This window comes from Dermacentor andersoni, chromosome 10 (genome assembly GCF_023375885.2).
Source record: "Dermacentor andersoni chromosome 10, qqDerAnde1_hic_scaffold, whole genome shotgun sequence".
Lineage (NCBI taxonomy): Eukaryota > Metazoa > Arthropoda > Arachnida > Ixodida > Ixodidae > Dermacentor > Dermacentor andersoni.
This window is the reverse complement of record NC_092823.1, coordinates 126,083,121-126,098,674: the sequence shown is the minus strand read 5'-3', so window position 1 is coordinate 126,098,674 and position 15,554 is coordinate 126,083,121. Positions and strand designations below refer to the sequence as shown.

At 50.7% G+C, this 15,554-nt stretch overlaps 1 protein-coding gene across 2 annotated transcripts in view; it reads right to left on the bottom strand.

Moving 5' to 3' along the window:
* The window catches only part of LOC126544963 (uncharacterized), a 101,774-nt gene that overhangs the window by 14,867 nt on the left and 71,353 nt on the right, over nucleotides 1–15,554 (bottom strand). For both annotated transcript variants that reach the window (XM_072285027.1, XM_050192547.3), the window contains 4 exons: nucleotides 5,248–5,488; nucleotides 4,527–4,634; nucleotides 2,228–2,459; nucleotides 16–244 (listed from right to left, as the gene is read on the bottom strand). In XM_072285027.1, coding sequence (XP_072141128.1) covers nucleotides 16–244; nucleotides 2,228–2,459; nucleotides 4,527–4,634; nucleotides 5,248–5,473 — 795 coding nt within the window. In that variant the 5' untranslated portion in view covers nucleotides 5,474–5,488. The remainder of the gene's footprint in view (nucleotides 1–15; nucleotides 245–2,227; nucleotides 2,460–4,526; nucleotides 4,635–5,247; nucleotides 5,489–15,554) is intronic.

Here is a 15,554-nt window from a genome sequence, read left to right as displayed (position 1 = left end):
CACACATATCCGCACCTGCTTCCACCAATCGGACTGGCCGTGCAACACCGGACTGAGCAGCAGCAGCTCCCCACCGCGGGCGTAGCTCTCCAGCCCAAGGTGGCGGGCGTTGTAGACGGACAGGTAGCCGGACATGCGGTTAGACCGGAACCGCTGCACGAAGTCCAGCAGCCGGAGGGCGTTGTCTGGCGTCACCGTGCGGCACTCGATTAGCAGCACGTACGAGAAGGTGCTGAAGTCGGTCCTGCACGGTTCACCGTCGCCCTTCAGAGTCCACGTAGGGGGTTACAGTGATTCATCGCGCGACCAATGGTAAGAACTGCTGAAACGCATCGTTATCATTGAAAGGCATTGTGAAACGCATTGGTATCACCGCCGTTAAGTGCGCTTTCGTCTCGCGACTCTCGTTTAACCCTTTCAGTGTCATCGACGTACACCGGTACGTTTCTGCGTTTCTGTCCCTTCACGTCAATGACGTACCCGTACGTTCTCCACTCTATCCCCTCGGATACCAAGAGTGCATTATACATTAACCATCTCATTTTTTTCTCGTCTGCGTAACCAAAAATAAATCATTGTGTTCGTTTTATATTACCCAAGAAAAAAGAAAAACGATGGCGGTACGTCACCTTCGAAAAAATCCAGCACTCAAAGGGTTAAAAGGCTGTTTCAAGGTAGGATATTTCAAGCATGTGTAGTGAGTACGGGAGACATGTGTTCGTCTGCTCATGCTGAACGCACTTGCAATGTTGTATCAATGGCAGAGAAACATGCCGCGGAGCTCGAAGCCTGCACGCCTGGTCGCTAAAGGTGAAGGCATGCTGTGGGGTCATCCGTGTCGGAGAGAGATATGATGGGAGAGGGCATTATTTCTGCTTCCTTGTATAGGGAGCACGGCTCAGCGCCTTCCGTGTTGGGTCAATAAAATACACAGAAGTCATTTCCATCGCCCGCTGCTATCTAAATTTGACATTTAAGTGTGACAGAAAAGTGTGACGGTGAATGCAATACTGCGGCTTTCGCGGTCGACTGACTTAAGTGAACGTCCCTGACAGCTGTATGTTTCTTGAGCAGGCTCGTACATTTCCTGTCGTTCTCCCTCCCTAATGTAAATCAGTAAACGATAATTTCTTTGCATTCCTTTATTATTTAGAGCGCAGTGCTTAGACGCACGTTCCTGTGTTGAGCGTCGGTTAGCCTCTGCGTCGCTGGGCGCAACCGAGCGAAGGAGCAAAGCGAAGGATGAAAGAGAACGCGGAGCGCAGCTGCAGATGAAAGACGGCGAGAGGGAAGAGAGCGCGAGGAGGAAAGCGGAGGAGGAGGGTGCAGCGGAAGCATGAGGAGGTAAGCGGAGCAAGCCACCTTGAAGCACCGCCAGATAGCGCTCACGTCCTCGCATCCGCAGCAGCGGCGGCGGCACCGACCACGCGCGGGAAAGAAAAAAGAGACCCAGAAAGCTCGGCTTCACGCATAGCGTTCGCCACAAAGCGTTCCCCGTAAATATTACGGTTGCATAAGTTGCAGTTGCCGGGAAGCGGCAACTGTGTGACCGGTCTGCATATGGCGGCCCGCGTTGCGGCTCCGCCAGTCGGCACGGTTATCAGTGCGGTGATAGGTGCGGTGCCTCAATATATTGCGAAATGAAAACACGTGTAGAGTGTTTATCGGTGATTATCGCATTAGGGAGGCGTCATCATCGGTGATTTTTTTCCCTTTTCCTTACAATCTGGCGCCACAATGGAGTTTCATCGCCCCCTATCCCGTTGTGCAACGTGAGGAACGAATGTCACAATATGTCAACATGTTGAGTAGCTGCGGAACTTTGCAACCTGTAAGGTCACCTAAGAATTCCATGTCCCAGTGACTTGGCCTGTCAACATCATGGAGCCTTGGGTTCAATAAAGCACTGGCACAGCCTGTAACGCAGCATACCGGGCCGCCTAAATTTCGCACTTTCCATATGCGGGATTCATAAAACTTCGTCGACGTCTTCTTAGGCTTAAGTGGCCTTTGACTTCGTGTAAGAACTCTTCGCAAAAGCTGCTAAGCTTAAGACCTATCACGTCCTTGGCGCCATCTACGGCTGGAGTGCCGTATACTAGAATAAGCAATACCCTAGCTGCTACATTAACCAATCGTCTTCTTCGCGGCGGACGACAGTCAATTTTCCCAAGCAAGTGATATGTCGTCCATGGCCGACGTCAACGACCGCGCCACTTCTGCTTACATCGGTTGGGACCTGCGGTAGAGCGAGAACCGGTGGAGGCCGAATTCGTGCGCCAGGTTGATGTAGATGGCGCGGGCGCCCGTCCAGTCCTTCCAGCTGTTCTCCATGACGTCACGGAACGTCTCGTCGAGAACTTTGAAACCGGCCACGATGTACGCCGTGCGACGATCGTCGGGGCTGGCGTACGCGCTGCGACCGTACGGGAGGTGCTGCCGGATCTCCTCGTAGATGCCTGCGCATTAGACAATACAATTTTTTTATTGGTTAGGCAATATATAGGCAATACATATTCCTTCCCCTGCCCGGAGGTGGTTGCAATGGCCTCCTGATGGTTCCTGGCCCACTTAATACATAGATTAGACAACTACACTGATAGATTAGATTAGATTAGACAGACAGACAGACAGACAGACAGACAGACAGACAGACAGACAGACAGACAGACAGACCAGAACAGCGCGAAAAGACGGAACGTGAAGAAAAGGGCAAGCGAGCATAGACTTAACTGAATTTTTTACTGAAAAGAGGACACCATATATAGGATGATCAACGTCGCCACCGTGTTGGGTATCACCCTATATATATAGTACCTTCAATAAAGAATACTGTTGATAGTCGGCCCTGTTCTGTCTTTTTCTTCTTCACGTCCGGTCTTTTCGCGCTGTACCGCGAATGAGTCAACACCAACTCGCCATACTTCTAATACTGCCGCAAAAAAATCGACACAGCTATAATGAATGCACACTCGAAATAAGCGCTTAACAGACGACGCGGCGGCACGAAAAGGACACAGTACGACCACTGTCCAACGAGTGACGTTTTACAAGGCTCAAACACACGTGCCGGAAAATACCATCTGCGCGCGCATGCCATTATAGGAGACATCGAGTAATAAATCAGCGAGCAGCTGCTTCTGACAGTACTCTGTCCCCTGTGTCGCTGGCGTCGTTTGCCAGATCCCATCTCTGCTGTGGAGAAAGTCTACTTACAGGGCAGTACTGGCAACGGCGTAAATGAACGGTTTGTCAGCACGTATACCTTGTTACGATTGTGCCTGCAAACCTTTTAAGTCAATAGAACTGAAGCTATAGTCAAGCGCCCAGATGAGAAAGGGCGTTGTTCTCGAATCACGTTGTTCTCGAAGTATGTATTAGCAGGAAGGATGTTAAGATGAATCGTAATAATTCTGTACCTGAACCTTCTATCTCTTTGATATAGATTGAAGCACGGCTGCTTGCTGATTTGGAATGTACGTGCAAGTGGTGTTAACAGTTCTGTGTGCGTCGCTTGTCAAACTTCACTCGTGTCCTTCTCTTCTTGGCGCCGTTGTTTCTCGTGCTGATTTCAGATATAGTAATCGTAGATTCCAGTCTCTCTGTCCTTGCTCAACGTGAATTACAAGTGCACACATACAGAGCAGGCAGCTACGCAAGCTGACCGCAAAAGCTTCTGGCCCATGGAAATCGGGAAAATAGCTATTAAATAATAATAATAAAGAACTAAAGAACATTGCACGCTCGATTGCAGTCGAACCTGAAACTTTCGCGGTAACTTTGATTCGGCGAAAGCTCGCCGCGTCTGCTCTCCTCGAAAGTGACTGTCACGAGCGCACCCGCAAATATCCGTTTATACGCCACCCGCAGCAGCCACTGCGTCCACAAAAATAGCTCTTTCATGAATTCTGTCTACAAAGGTTTGCCTATCGGCAACGAGGCTGAAGTGCAACAGGCAACGCACGTACACTGGGAGTGTCCCTGAGCCTTATAAACTATCCTCATATCAGGGAGTCTTAGAAATAGGGGACCCAAAGCTAGGGGTCACCATACCGCCAGTTCGCACAAAAGAACAAAAGAGGAGGGGGGGGGGGGGGCTTGCTAGGCTAATCCACACGGGTACGTACGCTGTTTCTAAAGCACTTTATTTCGCCCACCAGCAACGCACATCCAATCCATCCCTTATATTGGGGTGAGCTGGGCCATACCACACGAATGCCTGCGCCAGACACTGGGCGCTTCGCGATCGGCTCCGGCAGCGTGCCGTTGGAGCTGATCGCGGAGGCCACGCTCCAACAAAGGGCGCACGGGCAGACAGTGTGCACCGAGGTATCAACCTTCCCGGCTCGCCCTCGCACACGATGCAGGTCACATGACCTCCAACTATCGGCGAGAGGGCAGCGCATGCGCCGTCGCACGCGAGACAACATTCGCGGTGGCGGCGCTGACGGCGCGAACACGCCTGAGGTATTAATTAATAAACACGTTCATCGTACGATCGAGACCACCCGCATGAGCGGTCGTACCCTGATGCAGCGCGTAGTCGGGTCCCAGCCGGTCGTGTCCAAGCAGCCGATCCTCCATGGGCACAAACGGTCCCGGCAACTCGTACAGGTGGATCACCGGGTACATCACTGCACATAAAGATCATGGGCGGAGACGGAAATATACCTTCAACCGCTTATCTCTGCGCCGAGTACAATTGAGTAAAGCTATGACTACGTCGGGACACGCCAGACGAGCACTACAAGGCGCAAAAGTACAAAATATTTACTTTCATTGGCACGTTGCTCGTATTTGGGTTGTGGCCTAGAGAGCATGTGCTGATACCCACAGGTTAGAAAAGTCTAAGAACCAAAACGAAGACAACCAATCCCATCTTCTTTTTTTTTGGTTGTCTTTGTTTTAGACTTTTCGAATTAGGGCGTCTGCACACGCTCTCTTGGCCGCAGCCCACATATGCGGGCTAACGTTTTGGTGTTACCTGTCGAAAAAATCCCGCGTGTCCCATACGCCCTGTATCCATAAATCGGTATAGTTAGCGTTCTGTCCTCCCTGTCTGTTGTGTCCTCGCGGTCACTATAGAGTTACCCTGTTTTTACTGAGCGCGCCACAAGACAAACGAAGACCAACTATAGTAGCCCCATTTTTTTTTTTGTCACTTTTGCTCGACGTATATCTGAGATCTCCGTACCCATTGCAACTTACAAAACAGCGCAACAACGAAAACACCGAGCACCCGCCCACCTCCTTTCTCCATGGTCTGCAGGAGCTCCCCGCTTCCGGCGAAGTGCCGGTCGGCGAGCAGGGCTTGGGCCAGCATGCGCTTCTGCTCGCCGTACGGCACGCGCAGGGTGCGCGCGTGGTTGAGCAGCGAGATGACGGCGCTGCTCTGGCTGTCCGGCGAAGGGCGACCCAGCGAGCCGAAGGAGTCGCCATTCCGCGACGACGACGACGAGGAGCGATGCGACATCCCGGCGACCTCCTCCTGCAAGGACCGCGCGTTGCGGTGGAAGTAGCAGTAAGTGACTCTGGATTGGGAAAACAGAAAATGTAGAGTGCAGTACCGTTAAAACTGTCTCTCGCTTAGGAGGTCACCTCAACAGTCCACGATAGGTTGAGGGTTGGGCGAGTTGGTATTGCATTCTAAAACTGGAAGTTAGCGCTCTGTTCCTTTATCTGGCCGGTTCGGCTTGTTTCTTCCTTTTCATGTTGCGCTGTACCAGGTTTAAAACACCGCAACAGTACAGCACGAGGAAGGGGAATGGGGGAAAAGAGAGAAACGAATGTAAGGAAAGAGGAAGTCGAGCGTAAGGGCCGTGAAAAAGTAGAAAACAATACATGATGCATATCGTTGGCGTGGATCATTCCTAAATGTTGACGCCCTTTAAAAACAAAAACACTCGAAATCTTTCGCATTCACAAACGAGCGATCGACTCAGAGCTCTTACTCGATCATGGATTAGATACAACGAACGACTACATTTAAACATTTCTTTTTTTTTTTCACAAGCACCAATGCTGACTGGAATATCTTGGATCTATCCTTGCGTCGCACACCTTCGTGATTATTGCACTAGCACTTTTGCACTTTTTCTGCTCAAGTGATTTGTGCACTATGCTTTCGAAAATTTTCCCTCCCAGAGTGGAGGAAGCCTAACCGATTCTGCAGGCATTTTTCAATAAAGTTGTTCTCTCTCTCTCTCCCTCCCTGCATGCATGGACATCTAGTCCGCAGTATGAGTGGACGTACAGGTGGACCGAGCGACAGACAGATGCAAGACGACTCGGTATGTTTAGACACTCCTACATCATCTTGAAAAAAAAAATTAAATTATGGGGTTTTACGCGCCAAAACCGCGATCTCATTATGAGGCACTCCGTAGCGGAAGACTCCCGAAATTTGGTGCCCATGGGCTTCTTTAACGTGTACCTAAATCTAAGTACACGGGTGCTTTCGCATACGGCCCCCATCGGAATGCGGCCGCCGTAGCCGGCATTCGATCCCTCGACCTGGTGCTTAGCAGCCCAGCACTATAGCCACTACGAAACCGCGGCGGATTACAGGATCTTGAGAATTCTACGTGATCGCTGTCTAAGTAGACGTCAGTAAACAGTAAACGTGGTGTCATCGTCATGACGTCTATAGGCCGCCGTCGACGTCATCGTCGTGACTCCTTCATTGTCACTGTCGTCATGGAGACGACGGAGTCGTCGTCATTGTCGAGTCATTGACCACCTGCGGTTCTTTATCGTGCCCCCAGTGCATGGTACACGAGCACAATTAAGAAAGTTGGGCTATGCATGTTTACAGAATTGAGAAATATTCAACAACCGGCCGCCACTTAAATACACCTCAATTCTGCAATATGGACCAAGAAGCCCAACTTTCTCGACTAATTGCATATCTGCCCCCATTGTTAGGCGGTCGCCGCGGCCGTGGGGTCGAACTCGCGACCTCGTGCCGATTGTAGACTTGCCAGAGGGGGTTGGATTCGCACACGGTCTACACTTACGGGTGTCCTCTTTTAATAGTGGGCCGCACTGCGTATACGCTCCATATCAAGCACGCTCCGACTTCATCTATTGCGCGGCCGTGAATCAATCTCTCGCGTACGCGTATAGCTCATTATCATCAGCTGCGGCAGGAACGCCCCTTATTTACGTACTCAAAGAATTAATTCATCCGCCCCCCGAGAGCTCTAGAGACTCCAGCCGGCCGCGGCTTAATGAGAAGCGATCGGGACATTCCATCCAGCGCGCGCAGACGCGTGGTGGATTGGATTGGCCACCGAAGAGGCATCTGCTGGCCATGAACCGTTGACGTTCGCGTGGGACGCATCGCGCCCTGCGTAGTATATAGTATGCGCGCACGCACCGTATAGTGTTTTGCGCGCGCCGGAAAAAACGGCGAAGCGTCGGAAACGACCTTGAAGCTGCGGCCAGTTCGCATACTGTTATGCGTGCAACTTGCTTCACGCTGGGTGACGTTTCGCCATAACCAGGCCTACGTGTACCGTATTTGCGCGAGCGTAAGGACTACCCCTGGGGAACTATACAGCCGGCGACATTCGAATTACCAACGAGTTCCACCCAGAAAAAAAAAAGAAAATGCAGTGCACTTTGCTCGTCACCACTGAAAGAGAGCCCAGTCAGATGGAGTCCACTTACAGCTTGATGATTTTGCTCTGCGGATGTAAATGCTAGGCTAATTGGAAAAATAAAAGCTAGTTAACTGTTTCAAGCTTTAAAATGTTACATTTGGCTGAAGCACTGATTTCAGGGGAGAGGGGGAGCCAATCGCGGTCGAGAATTTAAATCAGGATCGGGCTCGATCACGGTCGAAAGTGACCGTGTGAAACCGCCATAACAGTTGTTACAGTCGAGAAACGGTCACCGGAAGAAAAAAGAAAGGTAAACAATGCACGCGTTTCAATACACTGGTGTTCTTTTCTTTCTTGATTCTTACCTGAACCAGCCGTGGTTGCTTAGTGGCTAGGACGTTGGGCTTCTGAGCACGAGGTCGCGAGGTCGAATCCCGGCCGCGCCGGCCCCATTTCGATGGGGACGAAAACACCCGTGTATTTAGGTGCACGTTAAAGAGCCCCAGGTGGTCGAAATTTCCGGAGTCCCCCACTACGGCGTGCCTCATAATCGGAAAGTGGTTTTGGCACGTAAAACCCCATAATTTATTATTATTCGTGCCTCGGTAACGTAAGTGGGCGTGTCTGTAGCGATCTACCTCCCAGTTTTTATTACGGTAAGAATTACTTAATAGTTCCTTCGGTTAAGTTAGGTTACGTTAGGCTAGGCTGGGTTGTCTGGGTTAGGCTAGGTTAGGTTAGGTTGCGCGACCCACTCGCGGAGAAGGTCTCCAGGGACGCGCAGCGGGTTTGGCTGCAAAAACGACGAAGCCAAGTGGGCGCACCGTCACACCCCACTCAGTCAGTTCTGCCGGAACAAGTGGAACAAGGGCAGCGTTCTGGCTTCCGCTGCTGCGACATGAGCGTTATTTTCGCACACAATGTTATCGATCCTGCATAGCAGCTGTGCGCATACCACACAACGCGGTGCATACACTGGTGTAGTGGTCGACCTGTCAAGAGTGAGAGACATTCAGGCGTACGTCCCCATGACAAGATGATTCGCCTCGTCCCGGAAACGGCTGTGACGGTAAGCCTGGACCTTGACCTGTCAAGTATGAGAAGCGTTCAGGCGGGCGTCCCCAAGTCGACGTAATTGCTCTCTTCTTCTAAACAGTGTCAATCCTTTCGTGCCCCGAGCTGGCACAAAGGGAAGGACGAAGGAGAGATAACCCGAAAGGCAGGAGCTCCACGGCAGAACCTACTTCCACAGGCTCCCCACGAAGACGTCCACGACCACAGGACCGCCAGGGGTTATTTAAGGCCGTCGTGGCCCCCGTGTTAATGAGAACCGCTCGAGCCTTCGATGAAAGTTACAACCATGTACCAATGAAGTCAATACAAACTTTTCTAGTTTTTCTTAATCATCACGATGTCCGGCTTCGTCGTCGTTTCCTGATTCTTGCGGTGAAGACCACGTCACCCAGTCGAGATCGTATCACTGGCCTGAGCGGAACGGGCAGAAAATGCCAAGCCGAATCTGCCTAATCCTTCCTTTGGTTTTAGGTTCGGTTCGCTTGGGTTTGGCTAGGTTAGGTTAGTTTGGGCTAGGTTTGAGTTAGGTTAAATTAGGTTTGGCTCCCATCTTTGTTTGGGCTGATTCGGGTTTCTGTTAGGCTAGGTTAGGTTACGTTATGTTGGGCTGAGTTTGGTTTAGGCTAAGTTAGCTACGGTTAGTTTGAGCTGGGATTCGCGGTAGGGTTAGGTTATATTAGGTTTGACTCTCACTTTTGTTAGGTTCGACCGATTTGGGTTTGGGTTAGGCTAGGTTAGGTTGGGTTGGGTTGGGTTGGGTTAGGTTAGGTTAGGTTAGGTTAGGTTCGCTCTCATCTTGTGCACCATCATCGAGGTGCGACGCCAGCAACGCCGCTGTCGGTAGTCCTCCTCGCTTCAGCATTCCGAGAAGCCATGCAGCGTATCGCGCTCAACCTCGCTGCGCCGTTAAATGCTTCGTCATCAGGCAAAACTGCCATTTTTCTCTACGTTTAAAATAAACAACAAATTATTATGGTGTTTACAACCGTGCTAAGAGAGAGAAACTGAATATACTAAATGAAACAGAGAACATGTCAAGTGGGCCATGAAATTTTGCCATCTTCTCAGCAAGCTCTCCTTGGCTGTTAATTACCGGGTGACTGGACCCACGCAACGCTTTGAGCAATGTTTTAAACCTAACGGAACTCAAATAGCGTCACATTACGAACCACTTCATTACGTACAGTTTTGAATGCATTACGCACGAGCGGAGTTATCGGCAAAGATTCCTCCAACACCACAGCGGTACTCCCGTTCCTTGTTCCGCAACAGAGGAGCGTATTTGCATTCTGCTTCTATCGATATGCGGCTGCCGCAGCTTGTGTTCGTACGCGTTGACTATTGTGTTGAACATGGTGGCGTCTGCAACTGCAGAGCAGACGCTGGGCTCATGAACAACAGAAGACACGCTTCTGCATACAGTAAAAAAAATACTGTGAATAAAAACAACAAAGAAAAAGTCAGATTTTTTTTGTTTACTATAGAAATCGTACTACAGAGATTCTTTTATACGAGAAACGTCTTTTTGCAGCCAAGTTTCACATGGCTAGCCAATTCGTCCGTCCGTCCTTCTACCGGTCGCCTGTACGCCGAAAACTCCACCGGCACAACCCTATGCGCATGCGCGAAAAAAAGAAAGAGAGGCGCGAGATTAGCCGACACCACCTAGATAGCACAAGGCCTGTTTACTCCGATCCATGACGTCACGCTACCTGGCCTGAAATTTCCATCGACAAGGCTGGCGTGATGAAAGCGGTGACGTCAAAATCATTGTTGCCTACTCGGGAGCATCTTTATGAGATTCTATGGCAGACGGGCCACTAACATGACATCATGGATCGGACTGAAAAGGCCTTGCGCTATCCAGGTGGCGTTGGATATGTTGCGTCAGTATTGACGTCGTTGCTCTCCGTCGCAGCCGAGCGCGCGCGCAGCAGTTTCTCTCCGGCTCTGAAATGGGTAGGCCACGCGTCATACGTACTCCTGAGGAGCAGGCAGCTTCCGATCAGCAACGCCGCGAGTACGACCGACAACAAACTCGTCTATATACGCCGTGCCAATGCTGCAGCCCGGGCACAAGAACAGGCCCGTGCAGCCGAGAGCAAGCAGCAACTTCGTATCGAGGATCCGGCAGTCTACCAAGCCATTGTTTAATGAACCGTTGGGATTAAACCAGTAACAAATATCGGGGCCGCACGTTTCAGCTTCGCTGGTTAACCATCTGTACGAAGTGCTTAGGCGGTGATTTTTTTTTCTGCTTCCACTGATAGAAGAAATTTCGTAAAATGAGTGGCTTTCTTTGGTTTTTTTCGCCAGTTCTCGCGGTTGCCGGTCGGGCTTTCACCGCCGGTACGAAGCAAGCGTTCGTCGGCGAGTTAACGCAAACCACCCCGCTGTTTGAGACGCACTTGCGGTCTACGTATATTGGGAGCGAGATAGATAGATAGAATAAACTTTAATGTCCAACGGAAAAGGTGATCTATTGGGAGCGAGAATCACCACTTGAAGTGTTGGCGCTGTAATAGTTCTTGCGTAGAAGCTAAGTTGGATCACGCGACATCGCTTCGCCGCGGCGATTTTATTCCTCTATTTGGGAGATCTTATTTTGATTGTTCATAAAACAGTGCCCATTGTCGTTAAGCAGTATTAACCGCCATCTTAGAGCAACAACAATGAAGTTGGCCCGGGCATTCGAGACGCTCTTTAGTACTGTCACTGGGGAATATATCCAGCCAAGTCAGAGATTCGTTCTCGTTTTGGTTGGATTGTCTGTTTAAAATGCCGCGACAAGGCCTGGTCTATGCAAAAAGAAACTGGTCAGAATTTTTTCGACAGCGTGAATAAGCTAAAGATCACTCTCAAAATTAGTATTTCAGTAAGTTAACTTGATTTCTCAATGATAAAAAAAACAAAAGAAAACAAAGAAAAACGGGTATTTAATTTTCGTTTTCGTCACCAGCGCAACGGCCTTGTCTACTATATATAACAAGCAAGAGATAAATTTAGGCCAACATTATATAGTACAAAAGAAAAATGGAACCACGCCCCACCTCACTTTGTAGTTTCACTTTGTAGTTCCCATGTTCTCTTCGGTCATCTGCTGCACTCAAAACAGAAAATTACAGCAAGGTTCGTAATCTGTTTATCGTGTATCGGGTCGTGCTACGGCAGCGCTATACGACGCCAGAAACACCAAAAATTTGCCACCTGAGCAAAGTGCGGCGCGTTGAATGTGGCCCGTGGCAGCGCGGCATCAGCTACTGCCACAGCGCATGCGCATAAATGCGCGCGACAAGCGAGCGAGCGTTATTTTTTTATTTTTTTTTTAGATGAAATATTTTTAGAAACGGTCAGAGGAGTCGCTTGCTAAAAACTGCTCTAACGTAAGTGCGTTGTAACATTATCGTTTATATATTGGCAACCATACTATACCAACGCGCCCTATCATTGCGTAGAGGAAACAAGCCATTACTCGGCCATGCACCCGTCGCGAGCGCAGGTGGGGTCGCTATCGATCCACGCATGACGCAATAGGAGCTAAATTTAGCCTCTGTTACGCCTCAGCACCACAAAAGGCCACCACCCCTCCATTATCTTTACAGCCTGAACTAAGGATGAAAGGGTGGGGGGGGGGGGGGGGCATCCCACACTACCGGACAACGAAGGCGACCTGGGATTCGCAGTTAATTAGACGTTTGCCACGAGGCAAACCACCGCCCGTCAATCAGCACCTATCCATAGGTCAACGCAGAGTGGACACCCACTCTATACGGGTCCACAATAGGCCACCAACCCCATCCAGTGCTACCAAACAACGACGACGACCTTGGATTCGCAGGTTGCCTTCCTACTGCATATCTCCATACCATCGAGCTTCGGAGGCGGGGTTAATGCCGAGTGTTGCAAGCATGGGCGTGGTATCGCAACGGAGCCAACGATTGTGATTTGCTGCTGGACAGTCTTCAGATTCCCTAGTCGACTCGCCTAGGGAAGACGGCGCGGTATTGAAAGCGGAGACTTTTCGAGCAGTGGACAGAGGGTCCTGATGTAAACTCGGACGTTTAACTTGCTCCTGCATGGAGTGGGCTTCCGTAACTGGAGCCGCGTAACTAAGCAATAAACACTTTTTTTTTTCCTTCATTCCTGCAACCTGACGTAGCCGTCGATGAGCTTGGCGGATTCTTTGCCCTAATGTGCCCCTAAGCCACAACACCTCGTGCGCGGTGTTCAAAGAGGCGCGTAGCTCGACAGTACGTTTGTCTATCTGAGCAGGTATGGTTGCGTTTGGGAGAACTCGCTCCGGCATAGTATAGCTCGACAGTACGTTTGTATATCTGAGCAACTGTGGTTGCGTTTGAGAGAACTCACTACGGCATAGTATTCTGATTTTCCCTTTATTGATATAACTAGACAGTACGTTTGTCTATTCGAGTAGGTATGGTTGTGTTTGAGAGAACTCACTATGGCATAATAGTAATGTACCAAATTCAAGCTGGTGTTCATCGAGAGTTGTTATAAGGCATGCAAATGCGCAATATGCACAGCGAAAAATTTCACACTTGCCGAGCAAGCGTGAAAACTGTCGTAGTACACGACGAAAAAACGAAGCACATGATAGCGCTAAAGCAGACGCTCGGCACGTGATCGAACTTCACACGTCATTGAGGCGCTGACAGCAGGTGTCGCCACGGTAGAGCGTACGAAAACTTTTTTTTAGTGGCGCGACGACGCGTCTCCGCCTGACCCGTTTTACCGCATGGGCGCCGTGTCGCAAAAAAAAAAAAAAAAAAATCCGGTGTCGGCGTCGTAGCCGGCGTTGGGGCGCTGTGAACGAAAATTTCCATGCTTTCCATGTTTAAGCGTCCTCCAAATTTTTAAACCTCCTTGGGCACTGTCCATTTATTCCAGTTCACAGTAAACGCGGTACGCCCGCACCTGCAGTACTACCACGACAGGTGTGATGGTTAATGGCTCTGTCCTCCATGGAATTACGTAATGAAACAACAAACGATAACCAGGTCCATCGTCAACCCGAGAAACCCACTCGCACTGGCGGCGAAGCGCATTAAGGAAACCGGGACGGTGATCGTAGTCTTCGAAGGGCACAAAGTTCCCAACCACGTGATGTACGGATGTGCATGGGTAGAGTGCTCGCTCTACAGGAAGCAGATCGCCATATGTCAGGCTTGCGGCAAACTAGGGCACCGAGCAGACGTATGCCCCACACCGGAGAAGCAGACTTGCAGGGATTGCGGCATTCCAGACCCCGGAGAAGATCACGCTTGTGAAGAAGTCTCTTGCGCGCTTTGCGGCGAGAAACACCCCACGGCCAGCAAGGAATGCAAGAGCAGATACCAGGTCCCGTACGTGGTACGCAAACGAAGAATCCAGAACAAGCAGGCAGCCATTGCGTCCAAGAAACTTCGAGAAAAAGCGACGAGTCTCTTAAGGCAGAACGGCGCAGGTGCGGCGCAACATCCAGACGGACAGCGCGAGCCCAGAGGGCGCTCCAGATCCAGAGGGAGCTCGGGATCCCGATCGGCCAGCAGAGGTCGCAGGAGCCGCTCCCGTACACCCGGGAGCCGGGGCCGCTCCACCTCGGGCGTGCGCTTCGCACCCGCGGCCGGAGCTAACAGCTGGGCCCAGCGAGTCAAGGCGACAACGGGATGCCAGGCCTCGGCAACGGCAGGGACGCTGCCCACTAACTCCGGGCCACTGAGGGACCAATCTCAGGTGAGCTTGCAAGCGCGGCCAGAGAATACTGTACACAAAGACATCTTAGAGAGAATCAAAGCACTCGAGCACGAAAACGCTCAACTCAGACGCACAATGACAGAACTGGCTAACGAGAATAGACTGCTTAAAACGCAAATTAGCTCACCAACTGCACATACACAGGACATGCAGATGGACACTTCACCCAGTCCGAATCCCTCCAGCGTAGCGGAATCAGAAACGACTAGTCAAAGCCCACCCGCGGGCATACCAGTTACCAAGAAACGCAAGGCCAAGACCACGGAATGCGACACGCCTGCCAAGGACATAGACGGTAAATTGGACAAGATCCTTAGTACCCTAGGTCAACTACAATTCGATGTCGAGTCACTAAAGAAGGGGCACGACAGACTAGTAGAGGCGGTCGATGGCCTAACGAGCAGGGTAGAAGTGATGGAGAAGGGCTTCGGTGCCAGGATCGAGGGCCTCGAGAGGACCGTCTTCACTCACTCCACGGCACCGGTCAACTCCCCTGCCTCCCCCATGGTCAGAAGGAACACTGCAACAAGCGATATCGTCACAACCAAAATGGCGGTAAAGTCCGCAACCATAGTAGAAAGCAAAAATGGAGAAGGCAAATAAGCGAGAACCAGCCGAAAGGCACCAAGCGCAAACGAACAATCAAGGCAAGCTTATAATCTGGCAATGGAATTGTCGCGGGTTCCGAAACAAGAAATCGGTCTTGCAACAGCACATCAGACACACTACAGACAAGCCGGACATCATACTCATTCAAGAGACCAACACCGACACACCCACACTTCCGGGATATGAAACAATTGCCGTTCCACCAACAAAATCCTGCAGCGGCGTAGCGACGTTTGTCAGTAACAGGCTCGCGTGGGCCGAAATTGACAGAAGTAATCCGGACAGCAAATGCGAGCACTTGTTCATCGAAGTCTTCCCCAAAGGCAAGAAGGCTAAGAGCATACTAGCACTGAACATGTACAGCAGCCCGAATCACAGAACGCAAAGTTTCAGAAGACTGTTGAAGAAGGCCAGGGACAAAGCCGGGGACAACCCACTGATTATTGCCGGAGATTTCAACGCCCCAAACGTAGAATGGGGTTACGGCATCACCAGCGCCAAAGGCAGAAATCT